The sequence below is a fragment of the Malus sylvestris genome, chromosome 13 (assembly GCF_916048215.2).
Source record: "Malus sylvestris chromosome 13, drMalSylv7.2, whole genome shotgun sequence".
Taxonomy (NCBI): domain Eukaryota; kingdom Viridiplantae; phylum Streptophyta; class Magnoliopsida; order Rosales; family Rosaceae; genus Malus; species Malus sylvestris.
Window position 1 is genome coordinate 13,255,857 of NC_062272.1, and position 13,626 is coordinate 13,269,482.

At 38.4% G+C, this 13,626-nt stretch overlaps 1 protein-coding gene and 1 non-coding gene across 2 annotated transcripts; both read left to right on the top strand.

Moving 5' to 3' along the window:
- The first annotated feature begins 8,257 nt into the window (after positions 1-8,257).
- On the top strand, positions 8,258-13,485 carry LOC126597676 (probable serine/threonine-protein phosphatase 2A regulatory subunit B'' subunit TON2). The gene is made up of 12 exons (XM_050264487.1): positions 8,258-8,662; positions 9,441-9,532; positions 9,715-9,777; positions 9,871-9,969; positions 10,101-10,259; positions 10,388-10,459; positions 10,619-10,751; positions 11,361-11,425; positions 11,582-11,657; positions 12,151-12,252; positions 12,437-12,626; positions 13,049-13,485. Exons 1-12 carry the CDS (start codon positions 8,524-8,526, stop codon positions 13,287-13,289), a joined length of 1,431 nt encoding a protein of 476 aa, XP_050120444.1. The 5' UTR covers positions 8,258-8,523; the 3' UTR covers positions 13,290-13,485.
- LOC126598273 (small nucleolar RNA snoR104) lies at positions 12,815-12,936 on the top strand. Its single transcript, XR_007614777.1, has one exon. It is a non-coding gene; the product is annotated as a small nucleolar RNA snoR104 (small nucleolar RNA).
- Positions 13,486-13,626: the final 141 nt, after the last annotated feature.

Sequence of the window (13,626 nt, forward strand, 5' to 3'; positions counted from 1 at the left end):
ACAATGACATTGAAGAAAGCCCCATCACTGAAGAACATTTGTCCTTTCAAAAACCCCCTCCCATTCCATCCCCCACTCCCTTTTACTAAAGTCACAACTTTTCACGCTCTCGTTTTCTTTGCACTTAAAATCTTTGTTTTATACGACGGTGAGAGAATAAAAGTGCGGAAATCACTTTGCTTAAATGTGATGAGGTAAAGGGGTGATTTATGAAACCATGTAGGGAAAAAAGGACTAAAGCAGAAATTATTATTACCCTTTTCTCTTACTGATGCTACAGTTGATGTTAGTTTATATTTGGCATTGCTGATGACAACAGAAAAACTTCACTTTACGTCACTGTAAATTTCAAGTTTAATAAAACGTTAGAAAATTGATGCATGGCAGACTTTTGTCAAGTAAAAGAGATGATTCAGCTTAAGTTCATACAAAAAAAAAAAAAGAAAGTAAAAATAAATTGCAAAATCTTTATGGGGCTAGTTCTGGGTTGTTACCTACTGTAAAATAGTTTGATTTTTACTATGAAGATGTGGACAGGTTTGAGAGTGACTTTAAATTGTTGGACAGTGGAAGACATAATAATTAATGAAAAAGGTTCAAATTTAAGAAATTTTTTAATATGCTTCCGAATATCTTATACATTGAAATTTTGATGGTTAGATATCAGATATTGGATCCTTAATCAAGAATCTAACAGTCAAAATCTCAATGTATAAATCTCTGGAACATACTAAAATATTCGCAAATTCAAAAGAAAGATAAAAAGGTAGGTACATCAATCACTCACTGTATCAATTCCAACTCCCTCTCTCTCTCTTCCCTGAATTCACTCCCATGAACATCCTTTTTGCCTCATTTTCTGTCATCTGATCTGGAAAGAGAGGGAGGGCAGTCCCTATATTTGTATAAAGATGAAGTCTTCCTTCAGATGGGGTCATTTGACAGCTGATCCAACAGCACATTATATATCACACTGCAAGTTTTGCAGCGAGAAAAAGAAAATGCTATCAAGTTTCCACAGCTACATGTCCTTGGTTTTTTATTGTTACACATTTGTGTGTGTGTGTGTGTATCATTTCTGTTTTGGAAAAATGGGGTAGTCTTAAAATTTCTTTCTTTTTGCCTGCTTTTGAAAATATTTATATTTAGAGCAATTTGGTTGAGCTGTACGGATTGTTGGTCGCGAAGGCTACTGAGCTGTAAGTCTCCTTCCATTCTATTAATTCAATTTGTTTGTTTTCCTGAAATTTATGTTTGTGTTGTTGGTTTGGCTGGAAAGGGAGAGGAGGGATTGGAAAGAGGGTTGTCATGTTGTGCAGGTCCATATCACACACTGTAATAATAAAAGGGTTTTTGTCGGGAAGGCTGGATTTTCTCAAATTTGGCTTCTTGGTAGTCGGTGGCGGATTCAGTAATTTTTCCTCCTAAGAGTAAGATGCCGCACTTTATTTTGGTCAGTTGTTTCTACAAAACATTATGTCAGACATCTTACTCTCATGACATTCATGCTTAAGAGAAACATTTGATGGACGTTGGACAATTTCGTGTATAACAATAGTGGAGTGGGGAGATTACATGCACTGGACCCTAATTGGATCTGTCACTAGTAATGGGTATCTACGAACTTTAAAACAATGCAATCACATTTGTAACACATGGGTTTACGAACCTATTGTGTCTTTGTCTCTCGTCGCGTGAACCTGGTACACCAAAGTTTTACTCCTTGGACTCCTGCTTAAATGTTATTCAGTGTCTGTGCTGCTGCTGCTAGGCATTAGGTCAAGGATAGTCAAAGTGGTACCATAAAAGCCAGACCATATATGCTTGCGTGGGAGGATTGAAATCGAGAAATGTGTGCGTGGGGGGAGGGGGAAATAAGGACCATCCATTTTCGTAGGGAGGAATAACCTTGCAGTCGTGGACTTGATTCACGACCGGGCCCCCTCCACCACCGTAGCACGATATTGTCCACTTTGGGCCTTGATGACGCTCTCACGGTTTTGTTTTTGGGAACTCACGAGCAACTTCCCAGTGGGTCACCCATCCTGGGAGTGACCTGACCTCCTTCTCGCTTAACTTCGAAGTTCCTACGGAACCCGAAGCCAGTGAGCTCCCAAAAGGCCTCGTGCTAGGTAGCGATGGGAATATACATTTAAGGATCGCTCCCCTGGGCGATGTGGGATGTTACAATCCACCCTCCTTAGGGGCCCGACGTCCTCGTAGGCACACCACGGCCAGGGTTAGGCTCTGATACCAATTTGTCACATCCCAACCCAGGGTCCACCAAATCCCGGGCCCGCTCCACCACCGTAGCACGATATTGTCCGTTTTGAGCTTACCATTCCCTCACAGTTTTGTTTTTGGGAACTCACGAGCAACTTCCCAGTGGGTCACCCATCCTGGGAGTGCTCTGACCTCCTTCTCGCTTAACTTCGGAGTTCCGATGGAACCCGAAGCTAGTGAGCTCCCAAAAGGTCTCGTGCTAGGTAAGGATGAGAATATACATTTAAGGATCACTCCTTGGGCGATGTGGGATGTCACAATCCACCCCCCTTAGGGGCCTGACGTCCTCGTCGGCACACCACGGCCAGGGTTAGGCTCTGATACCAATTTGTCACATCCCGGCCCGGGGCGGACCACTTCCCGGGCCCACTCCACCACCGTAGCATGATATTGTCCGCTTTGGGCCCCGACTACGCCCTCACGGTTTTGTTTTTGGGAACTCACGAGCAACTTCCCAGTGGGTCACCTATCCTGGAAGTGCTCTGACCTCCTTCTCGCTTAACTTCGGAGTTCCTACGGAACCCGAAGCCAATGAGCTCCCAAAAGGCCTCGTGCTAGGTAGGGATGGGAATATACATTTAAGGATCGCTCCCCTGGGCGATGTGGGATGTTACAATCTGACACGCCCCGACCCTGATATTCCCCGAATACCAGGACCGACACGTGCTGGCCGACACCCGGGGGTGACGAAAGCCATTAATTGATACAAAAGCTAAGAATAAGAAATAAATAAGGTTAGCAATTTGAAATACAAGGAATTAATAATTTAGGAACGTGCTCAGAGCATACAACTAAACCTAATCACTAAAAAGAATTAAGATAAAATTTAATGAATAGAGGAGTGGGTCCTACATCGAGAGGATCCAAAAATGCTGCTGCGGAAGTGCCTTGACGCTGGGATTAGGTGCCTTGATTCTAAGTCCTGAATGGAGGCGCAAAACAAAGGTGAGTGGACCAAGTTCATATATATAATAATAAAACAGTTATCAAAGTAATAACCCCCACAGTTTATATAATGAAAACTACTAGCATAATAAATGATAGGTTTACTAAAAACACTAGCATGCGAAAAATATCTCAAAGACATATCGCAGAATATCATTGCGTAAAACCAAAGCATGAATCGTCTTACAGATCGTCTCATAAGCGCGATGTGCTGCTAGATAGATCACCGAATAAATATAACTCCCGGCCCAATGCCTGCACCTCAGTCTCTGTGCCCGTAGCCAGAGATAACTCCCTCCCGGCCCAATGCCTGTCAACGTGTCCCTCAGCCTTTCGCTAGGGATTATTTCTCCCGGCCTAAATGCCAACACCAGATCCTCGCCCCAGGCGGCATAGTGTCTACTAGGTACGCACAAAATGGTACGCTTCTCGTAAATACCACTTCATAGCGTAGGTTACCGATCATCATCTACACTATAAAGCGGGGTTCAAAAACATGTTCTAGCATCCTATCGTCATCTATCAGATAGTCTACCAGTTCATGGTTTTTATAGAAAATATGATATATTAAAATATAGCTCAAACTAGGCTAACATTTATTTCCTTATTTAGTTCAAACCCAATAAATCCTAATCCTATTTAACCTAAACCCCAATCCGGATTTCAAGCCTAAAACCTGTTAAACCTAATTTGACCGTTGACCCCCGGTCAATGTTGACTTTAGAGTTGACTTTTCGGGGTTTCGTCTAGGACCTCTCCTAGGCTAAATTCGACGTTCTGAATCCGTTTCCAATGTCCGTTTTCCCAAATTCAATTGTTATTATATAGTTTTATTTATTGGACTCTTTATGTGCTTAGGGGCAATTATTGTAACGTTTCCGTCTTCGCTAGTGGTGCAGCTTTTGGCAACTAAGTACTGTGAGTGGACCCTTTCTAAAATTACATGATTTTATAATTTAATTGCATAAATGTTTAGCATGCCTATAAATTTATGATTCGATTTATGTTGAGCCTGTTTACTGAATTTATTGAATTCGTCTCGTGTTTTTGACAACCAGTGAAAACTGACTGCTGAATCACCGATGCAGGACCGTGAGCAAAGAATCTATTACTCATTTTAAGCCTTCTTTCTTTTTCTTCTTCTTCTTCTTCTCCTTTGTTTTATTTTTCTCATAAATCAAGATACATAGACCACATTTCTAAAAAGAATTCGACACATTATGTTATTAGATGGAAAACTGAAAGTGACATATTATCCTGTTACATTATGCAATGATTTCATTATTGACTAGTAAAATTGCAAGAAATTATTTAATAATAAAATATGTAAAATACTACCTTGTATCGAAGGAGAAGAACTTGTTTAGGAGCATTCAGAGTCCGACATGTCATGTGCGATGCGTAGCAAAGCTTTTTCAATAGTATGTTTGTTTTATCCAGCTTACGATAGGTTCACTCAGTGTAAAAAATATTCTATTTGAAGTCGACATGATGCAACTTCGACAAATCCAACTTGGTAGTTGGTAGGTTTAAGAACTAATTGTGAATTCTATTTGAAGTCGACATGATGCAACTTCGACAAATCCCACTGGGTAGTTGGTAGGTTTAAGAACCAATTGTTACATTTGCCCATGTGAAATTACAAATAACAATCACGTTGATTTGGATGTGTCTCTTAGGCCCCGCAAAGGTTTGTGAGTCCACAATCACGATGTGAACCAACCACGGTCTCAACGTGGACTATTTGGACAAAGAAATGTTGAATATTACATGGAAAATAATTAGGCTTGTGTAAAAGTATTTTTAAAATAACTGAAAAAACTTTTAGTGAAAATTGTTTTGGTTTCTAAAAGCACTTAATGTGCTCTTTTTTGCATTTACATTTTTATTAAAGATTGGTTTCAGAAATATTTTCACAATAAGCGATTGCAGTCATTTTAGAATTGCTTTCAACCAAGTTCATTGTCTTTCTTAGTACAATGAAAAAGGGAATAAATTAAAATAAAAATATGAATAAAAAAGAAAGAAATGGATCAATATTAATGAAAACAAGTTGTTTCGATTTTATCGGATGTCTCTAATTGGGCGAGAAAAATATAATGTTTGTTCTATGTGATGCGAGCATGCGAGATTTATCATTTTCAGTATGTTTCACAAGTTATATATGTTGATGGACTTTGATACAACGTAAAATGTTAAGTTTGTGACATTCGCAAGATTGCTCTAGTCACTAAATGTAGATGAATATGTAGAGAAATAGAGATAATGAAATAAACACAAGATATACGTGGTTCATCCTAAGTTGGGCTACGTCCATGAGAGTAGATGAGTTCTCGTTAATAGTGAAGAGTTTACACAATACATAGGTTCAAGCATAATCATCATTAGTGAGTTCTAATGATGAGTTTAAGTACAATAATGGCATTAGGACTATTTGTAGGAGAATGATTTCCTTTTATGGTTGAGGGGAGGCTCTAGCTTCCGTCCGCGATTGATGTGGAACTCTAGAAGTTTTATTTTGATGTTAACACGTGTCGTGTTGTGATTGACCTCCTGATTAGAGAGAAACTCTTGTGCTTTGGCAGAGGGTGCCTCAACACAAATCTTTCAGTAGGTTCTTGAAGGTATGAAGTTAACTAATGCTCAGTGGAATTGATGAAGTATTGTACAAACAGTGCTCCGTCAAGTTCTCGGTTGAGGACTTGCAAAACCGAAGTCACTGAATAATTACAAAATTTATAAATACCGAAATGTAGTATCATATAATGAGAGTTCCTCTAAGTCTTTGAGTGAGGAGGGTTACTGAAGAAGGTGATTTAACTGTCGTCGAGTCACCAGAGATCAAAACGTCGATAGTGCTCACTTTTCGTTTATGTTTCAGCCCAAGGCCATCTTTCTAAATGTTAAGCCTTGCAAGCCCACGGCCTTATAAGCCCAGGACATGAATTCATAAATCATGATGAGTTAGATTTGACTGCACTCACTACGTTATAACTTGAGTCTTGGACAATACTTGAGATTTAATCTCTATTTCTTACTTCAGTGTATATATATATGTGTGTATTATTTTTTGGACAAACAATATTATCTGCATTAAGGGAATAAGAGAGTGGGTTAAGCCTCACAATAAGCTAGAAATAATGTAGTTCAAATTCTCCTTTGATAAAAATCGAATATAAAACCTCTTATTTATAAGTGAAGATGAATACTACTAGATCGTAGTAAGTGAAAATACATCTTTATTTTAGTGTTAATATATCCAATCAAATTTTAAGCACCAAATGTGACCTTTCGGGTTTCAATCCTAAAGCTTAGTAAATAGTGATTGACCGGCCGGAAGAAAAAAATTGTGTTTCCGGACAAGTTTTGTGACCCCCAATTCACTGAGACAAATTTTTGGCAAAAAAAAAAATTCACTGAGACAAATTTGCGAATTGATAAAACTTAATTTTCTCAACTAATTTCTCCACCCTTTTCATGTAAATAATATGTTGTTTAAAAAGAGAAAAATTGAAATCACTTATGTTTTTTATTTGATTTCAAACAAAGTTAGGAAGGTTTTTTCTATTAGTACCCAACATAATGTTGAATACACCCCACATTAAACTTTTAATATTAAATAACTTATATATATAATATGTAATGACAAGTTCGACCTTATAGGGTTAAGAAAAGTTATAAAAAAAATGAATATATCTTAAATCAGTTTTAACGTGTATATCTCAAAATTATTTATCATTTTCACGACTTCAACTCTCAAAAGCACTTTCACCTTCCCTTGGGTACCATTTGGTACGTGGGACGGGACGGAACGGAGTGGGACGAGGCGTTCCGTCCCACGTTTGGTGCGCCTAAAACGGGTGGAATATGCTATTCCACGAGACGAATTTTGGGTGAATTTTCGTTCCGCCTCACCCCCTGGAACGACTTGTTCCACATCCGTGGAACACAAAATTATAACATCTCCGTCTCCTTCTTCTTCCTCCTTGTTTCTATCCGAGGGCATCTTTGCTCTCTCTCTATGTTCCATCTCGTCTCGTTTGCATACCAAACAATACCTTGTAGAACACATCCACTGATGACTGATTCATCAGGGCCATTGTTGACCTTTATCGTCAAACGTCTCCTAATTGGTTGTCGGCAAATAGGGCAGCGGTTTGTTTGGAATCTCAAGAGCTTGTCACACACATGCATTGCAGCAAGAAAAGAAGTCCAACTAAAAATCAATCAAGGCGAAAATCCACCATAAATTACACTCAAGTTGATTCAAGTAGATTAGTTTTGCGAATATAGGATAGTTATCTAAGTCATGGGCGGGATGGGATGCCTCGACCTTCACAGCTATAAGAGGGATATACAAGTCAACTACTTTCAGTAACTCTGTATCCTCAAACATTGAGAAGTTAATCCCAATTTCGGGGGGCTGCCTGAACTTTTGGCCCAAACCGTATTCAAAATGTACCGTCACAAGTGGATGAAGGTTAAAATGTATTGTCATTTTTTGGACACACACCTTCACTGATCAATGTTCATTGGTTAGAAAAAAGTTGAGCAAATCCTTCATGACATGAATGATTTTGTATCAAACGGCATAAGAAGAAAGAAACCATTATGAAGAGAGTGGAGTGTATGTAAAAAATGTAGATTGTACGTAGAAGATTAAGGTGTATGTTGGGACTGCGGGGTATGTGAAAAAGTTGAGCAAATCCTTCATGACATGAATGATTTTGTATCAAACAGCATTTTGAACTAAACTCATTTAAGCAGATGGTGTTTTACAATATTAGCGAAAAGTAAAGATGTTCATACATCTTTGTGGGAGTTTGATTCCCACCAATCTCGTTCTCCTTAATAACGAACAAGTTAAGTAATGCTATCGTTTGTGAATAAAAATAATTTTGTTTAAATTATAAGGATGAAAATTTGAATAAAGAAAAAGAATACACTGCGTCAACCGACTTAATAAACCCTCTCTGTATTTATGACCAGACATGTTTTCAAAATGAATTATATCCTAATTTCTATACTATAAAACATGATTTGGATGGACAAAGCTTTTAGTAATGATCTTATTTCATTCAAAAAGAAAGAAAAAATCAGAAAATTAAACCCAAGTGACCAAGTCTTCTTTCTCAGTTTCTCTATATCTCCACTTCCTCGGCAGATCAGAGCTCAGAGCTCAAAGCTCAAAGGCTCAAGGCTCAAGGCTAAGATTTTTATATATGCCCGTGGCAGCTAGGGCTTTGTTCAGCGAGTATAACCGCGCGCGGACTCCGAGTTGGTCCGATTTTAGCAATGTACAGTGTGTCCAGCGACGGCGAAGGCCATGAGGCCTCGCAGAGGAAGATCCCTCCGGCCTCCTCCATGCTTTGGGTCCGTAACCTCCGCCGCTTCATCGGATCCGGTGCCGGACTCGGATCCGAAGCCCTCATGGGTATTTTCCCTCTCACCTCTCTCTCTCTCTCGCTCTCTCTCTCATTTCCGTGATTTCTTTCAAATTTCCTTTTTTTCTCGTCGAATTTAAAGTTTTTGAATTAGGGTTTAGATTAGAACCATGTGTTACGCATTTGGGATTTTGGGTGCAGTTGGTTATTTATGTCCCCCTCTTTGTTTTAGAGATAATCAACTGTTATTAAGCTGTTTTCGTAGTGATTAGAACTTGCTTTAGGACTAATAAATCAAGTGTTAGCTAGATAAGATAATCGAAACAGCACAAATATGAAGGAAAAAAGTTTCTGCTTCCTTCAAGTTTCAATTTTTTTGAAGTTGGGAGAATGATGTCAATTTATCACAATTGTTCGAACGGTTTTATTTAGGTATGCATTACACATTCTACTGAGCCAATGATTCATGTGTGCTAGCGAATTTCGAAGAGTTCAGCTTCGTTTTCTATCTTTGGTCTTTAATATGCAAGTGTGAGGCACCTGTTCATTGACCACTTGAGTCCTTCCCCGAGTTTTTAGTAGGTACTGGGTCGCTGTAATTTGCTTTTATGAGCCCATCTGTGGGTGTGCAGGCTCGAGATAGAAACCAAGTTTGTGGGTGTGCAGGCTCGAGATAGAAACCAAGTTTTTAGTTTCTAAACTTGCCAGTTGCTATTTAAATTGCCAAGACATGCTCTGATGATACTGAGGCGGATTTAGTTCATACATATGCCAATATTCTCTGCCTGAGATTTAATCAAGTGTTTTGTATTCTTTTATTCTGTGCAGAGCTTGAAACAAAGAGAATCTTGCTTGATATTTTCAAAGAGAAGCAACAAAAAAGTGCTGAAGCTGGCACAATCCCGAGTTTTTACAAGAAGGCATGTAGTAGGATTTTTGTTGTATTTCAATGATTCTGTTCGTGGTTGGGAATCTGAGGAGGAAGGGATTAATTTTTCGTGATGGAAAATTGACAATCTTTAATACATTTTTGTTTTGAACCCTTCTAGTTTTCTCTCTCCTTGGTCCCTTTTGACTTTGCACTGTCTTTCCATTCTTTCAGAAACCTGAAGAAGGATCTATTAGTCAGAGGGTCCAGAGGCTGGCAAAATATCGGTTTTTAAAGGTAATCATCTGGATTTTCATTCCTGATGATTATTGTTTTATTGTGTTGCCTAAGCATCTGACTTTATCGGTGGCATTTACGTTTGTTTTGCAGAAGCAATCGGATCTTTTGCTGAATGCGGATGATCTAGATGCTATGTGGGTGTGCTTAAGGGAAAATTGTGTGATTGATGATGCAACTGGTGCAGAAAAGGTCTGTGGTAACTGTGACATTTTTTTTATTATCTGCACTTCAATTTATGGCTTTGATTAATTATAAATTTTTGGTTGCATAGTTACTTATCTGCCTAATGCTAATAAGTTCCCTTATTTATCATCTTGTAGATGAACTATGAGGACTTTTGCCACATTGCCTCTGTCTGTACGGAGCAGATAGGGCCTAAATGCCGGCGCTTTTTCAGCCCTTCAAATTTCATGAAATTTGAGAAAGATGAACAAGGAAGAATTGCCATTCTGCCCTTTTACCTTTATGTGATGAGAACGGTGGGTATAATTGATAATTAACTCCACCAGGCTTTTTCTTGCATCCTTTTGAAGACTTGAAAGTATGCAATAAATGACTACTGAATTGTGTGAGTCTCGAAATGCTACTTACTATTTGTTGAGTCCAGGTGTCACTTACTCAAGCTAGAATTGACATGAGCGAACTTGATGAGGATTCTGATGGTTTTCTTCAGCCTCATGTATGAACTTGTTGCAAATTTGAGCATAAGTGTTATATTTGAAAGTTGAGCTTTTTTCTTTAGCTACCTCATTTTTCCGTTTGATATTTGATAGATTTTTTTATACATTATCTTTTTCCATCTTTTCTTATTATTGTAATGATTTTGCTCTTTCTTCAGGAAATGGAAGCCTATATACGAGGCCTTATACCTAATCTAGCGCAATTACGGGACATGCCTTCAGGCTTTAGTGCAATGTATTGCCGCATAGCTGCACAAAAGTTCTTCTTCTTTTGTGACCCTCATAGACGAGGTTTGCCAAAGTTACACATCAATACCTATTCATTTATTGTTGTTATGTTTTGCATTACAGTCAAGGTTCTAAAAGATGCTAGGCCCTAGTCGGACGGTGGATTGGGGCCTAGCGCCTAGGTAGCTAGGTGGACTAGGCTGATTTAAGTAAACTTATTATATATTCTATAAATAAGTGCATGCTTATACTTCAAAAATACATAACTGCATTGAGATACAAAGTTGAAAAATAGAATGATATATAGATTAGAAAGTATTATTAGAACATATTGAAAACATGGGGAACCAGAAAATAATAAGTGTTCATCCAAGTATTCAACAAGTGTATTACAATTTATTAAAAAAAAAATGCAAAATGAAATTTATCTATTTTCTGTCCAAGTGAAAGTCGCGACCTAAGTGGGTGCCTAGACGGGCGGGTGCCTAAGAAGGTCTAGGCGGGGCCCGGGCGGAGATTTTTAGAATAGTGATGACAATATATAAAATCACAAGCCTCTCCACTCATTGCCAATTGGTTTTGGGTTGGATGCTTTAACTTTAGAAGATACCAGATTTTAAATTCTTTATGTAATGGTTGAAAAAAAAAAAAAAAATTTATTTTTTCATACAGGAAAAGCCTGCATAAAGAAGGTGTTATTGAGTAATTGTCTCCAGGAACTAATGGAACTGCACCAGGTAGGTCGTGAAAGAATTTGTGAAAACTTGCTATGTTATAAATTGCATCATCTTCATTAGGTATATATGCCTGCAAAGCAATTGATTATGTCATAAAACATCCGTTAAATTCTGATCTTCTGCTAACTATATGTCCTGAACTTTATTCTATATTAGGAAAGTGAGGAAGAAGTCACTGACAATGAGCAAGCTGAAAACTGGTTCTCTTTGACATCCGCCCAGCGCATATGTGGTGAGTAGTTTTCACATTTAAACTTTCATTCCATGTCTCCGGGTTCCATTGTCATTCCTCTTTTGCTGTTATTAAATGGATTGTCTTGCACATGTGGCATATTTATGCTGCTGTTAAAGTGTCTCATTCCATGTCTCCGGGTTCCATTGTCATTCCTCTTTTGCTGTTGTTAAATGGCTTGTCTTGCACATGTGGCATATTTATGCTGCTGTTAAAGTGTAGTATGAGGATTCCATTCTAGAGTGAGATGATTATCTGCAGTCTTGGCTTTGGCTTGATTGCCATTAACTTGTGATTTCGTTTCACATTCTTGAGTCTTGAAGTCATTATTGTGTTCTAGATATATTCCCAATACAAGAATTTGCCAATGTTAAAATCCTAGGCTCAGTATGGTAATTTGTACACTCAAGCTCAAGATAAATGTGGTGATTATAATTGAAGACTTTAACACTACTGTAATTCAATTGCTGATTGCAACCCGTGCTTTCTGTAGACATGTTCATTGCTCTTGATAAAGATTCGAGTCAATCATTGAGCAAGCAGGAACTTCGAGAATATGCGGATGGGACATTGACTGAAATTATCATTGAAAGAGGTAAGCCTAGAAAACTTGAATCCAGTGTTTGTACTATGTACATGTTCATTTACTTAAAAATGCTAAGGAATCAATATGGAATTCTATTTCTGGGGATGACCCCTTCTGATATATTATAATGCATTTTGTATTTACATTTTTAGATTCGTTTATTCATGCTTTGCATTTGATATGACCTCAACAGTGTTTGATGAGCACGTTCGGCGTGGAAAAAGTGGAGGAAGCTCTAGGGAAATGGACTTTGATAGTTTTCTGGACTTTGTCCTGGCCTTAGAAAACAAAGACACCCCAGAGGGTTTAACATATTTGTTTCGATGTCTTGATCTTCAAGGAAGGGGTTACCTTACAACAGCTGATATACACTCTCTTTTCAGGTAAATATTCTTCTGTTTTTGACTTGTTTGTGGGGGACACTTATCAGAAACCCAGAAGAACTTTATCTGGTGGTACAACTTCTGTTGTCAAAAGTTTGTTGCTTTGCTTGGCTGCTGGTGCAAAATGTAAGTATTGCCTTTTGCCATGATCTGTGTAACCAAGCAGAGCCAAATATGGAAGTAAAGAAGAGGAGCATCCGAAATTCGGGATGTTAACTGATAGAAACTTCCTTCAGAAAAACCTCTGTAGTATTTTCCTGCTTGCAGTATTTGAGCAATATCTGCAAGTCTCAGATTATCAGAGACTTGAATATTCTAACGAGTTTAACTACTATAAATATTTTAATGCTATTTGCTTCAGCACTGATTCCTTAGTATGTTTTGTCAGCTGAAAGATCTTATCTTGAGGTTTTGTGAAACAGGGATGTACATCAGAAATGGATCGAGGGTGGAAACTACGAATTGTGTATTGAGGATGTAAGGGATGAAATCTGGGACATGGTTAAACCAGCCGATCCACTGCGGATTACCTTGGCTGATTTACTAGCTTGCAAACAAGGCGGCACTGTTGCCAGCATGCTCATAGATGTGCGCGGTTTCTGGGCACATGACAATAGAGAAAATCTTCTCCAAGAAGAGGAGGAACCAGAAGAAGAATCGTAAATACACTCGGAGGACTCGAAAGGTTGCCCCTTTGGCTGCACTAACAAATTTAGATGGATTTTCTGTGTGTTTGGTTTCTGGTTTCTTGAGTTTTGTTTGTTGAGGAGATGATTTGCCTTGAACGGTAGCTATCATTGTAATATTGTGTTAGTCAATGTGAAATGTAAAATAACAACTATAGCTAATTGTTGCAAAATGCAGACATCAGTAGCTTAGGGTTTAGGGTATTATGGCGGCCTGGGTTATTCTGAACTTGCTATGTAAAGTCATAGAGTGCTGTTGCACTCGAAAAGTGCGTTGTTCATCGTGTCAAAGGCTGGTACCGTCAGGATGGAGG

Excerpts from the sequence above, each read along its gene's own strand:
- LOC126597676 (XM_050264487.1), top strand. The coding sequence starts at position 8,524 with ATGTACAGTGTGTCCAGCGACGGCGAAGGCCATGAGGCCTCGCAGAGG. Across the intron at positions 8,663-9,440 it reads CGGATCCGAAGCCCTCATGG|AGCTTGAAACAAAGAGAATC; the intron begins GTATTTTCCCTC and ends TATTCTGTGCAG. Across the intron at positions 12,253-12,436 it reads TGAAATTATCATTGAAAGAG|TGTTTGATGAGCACGTTCGG; the intron begins GTAAGCCTAGAA and ends TGACCTCAACAG.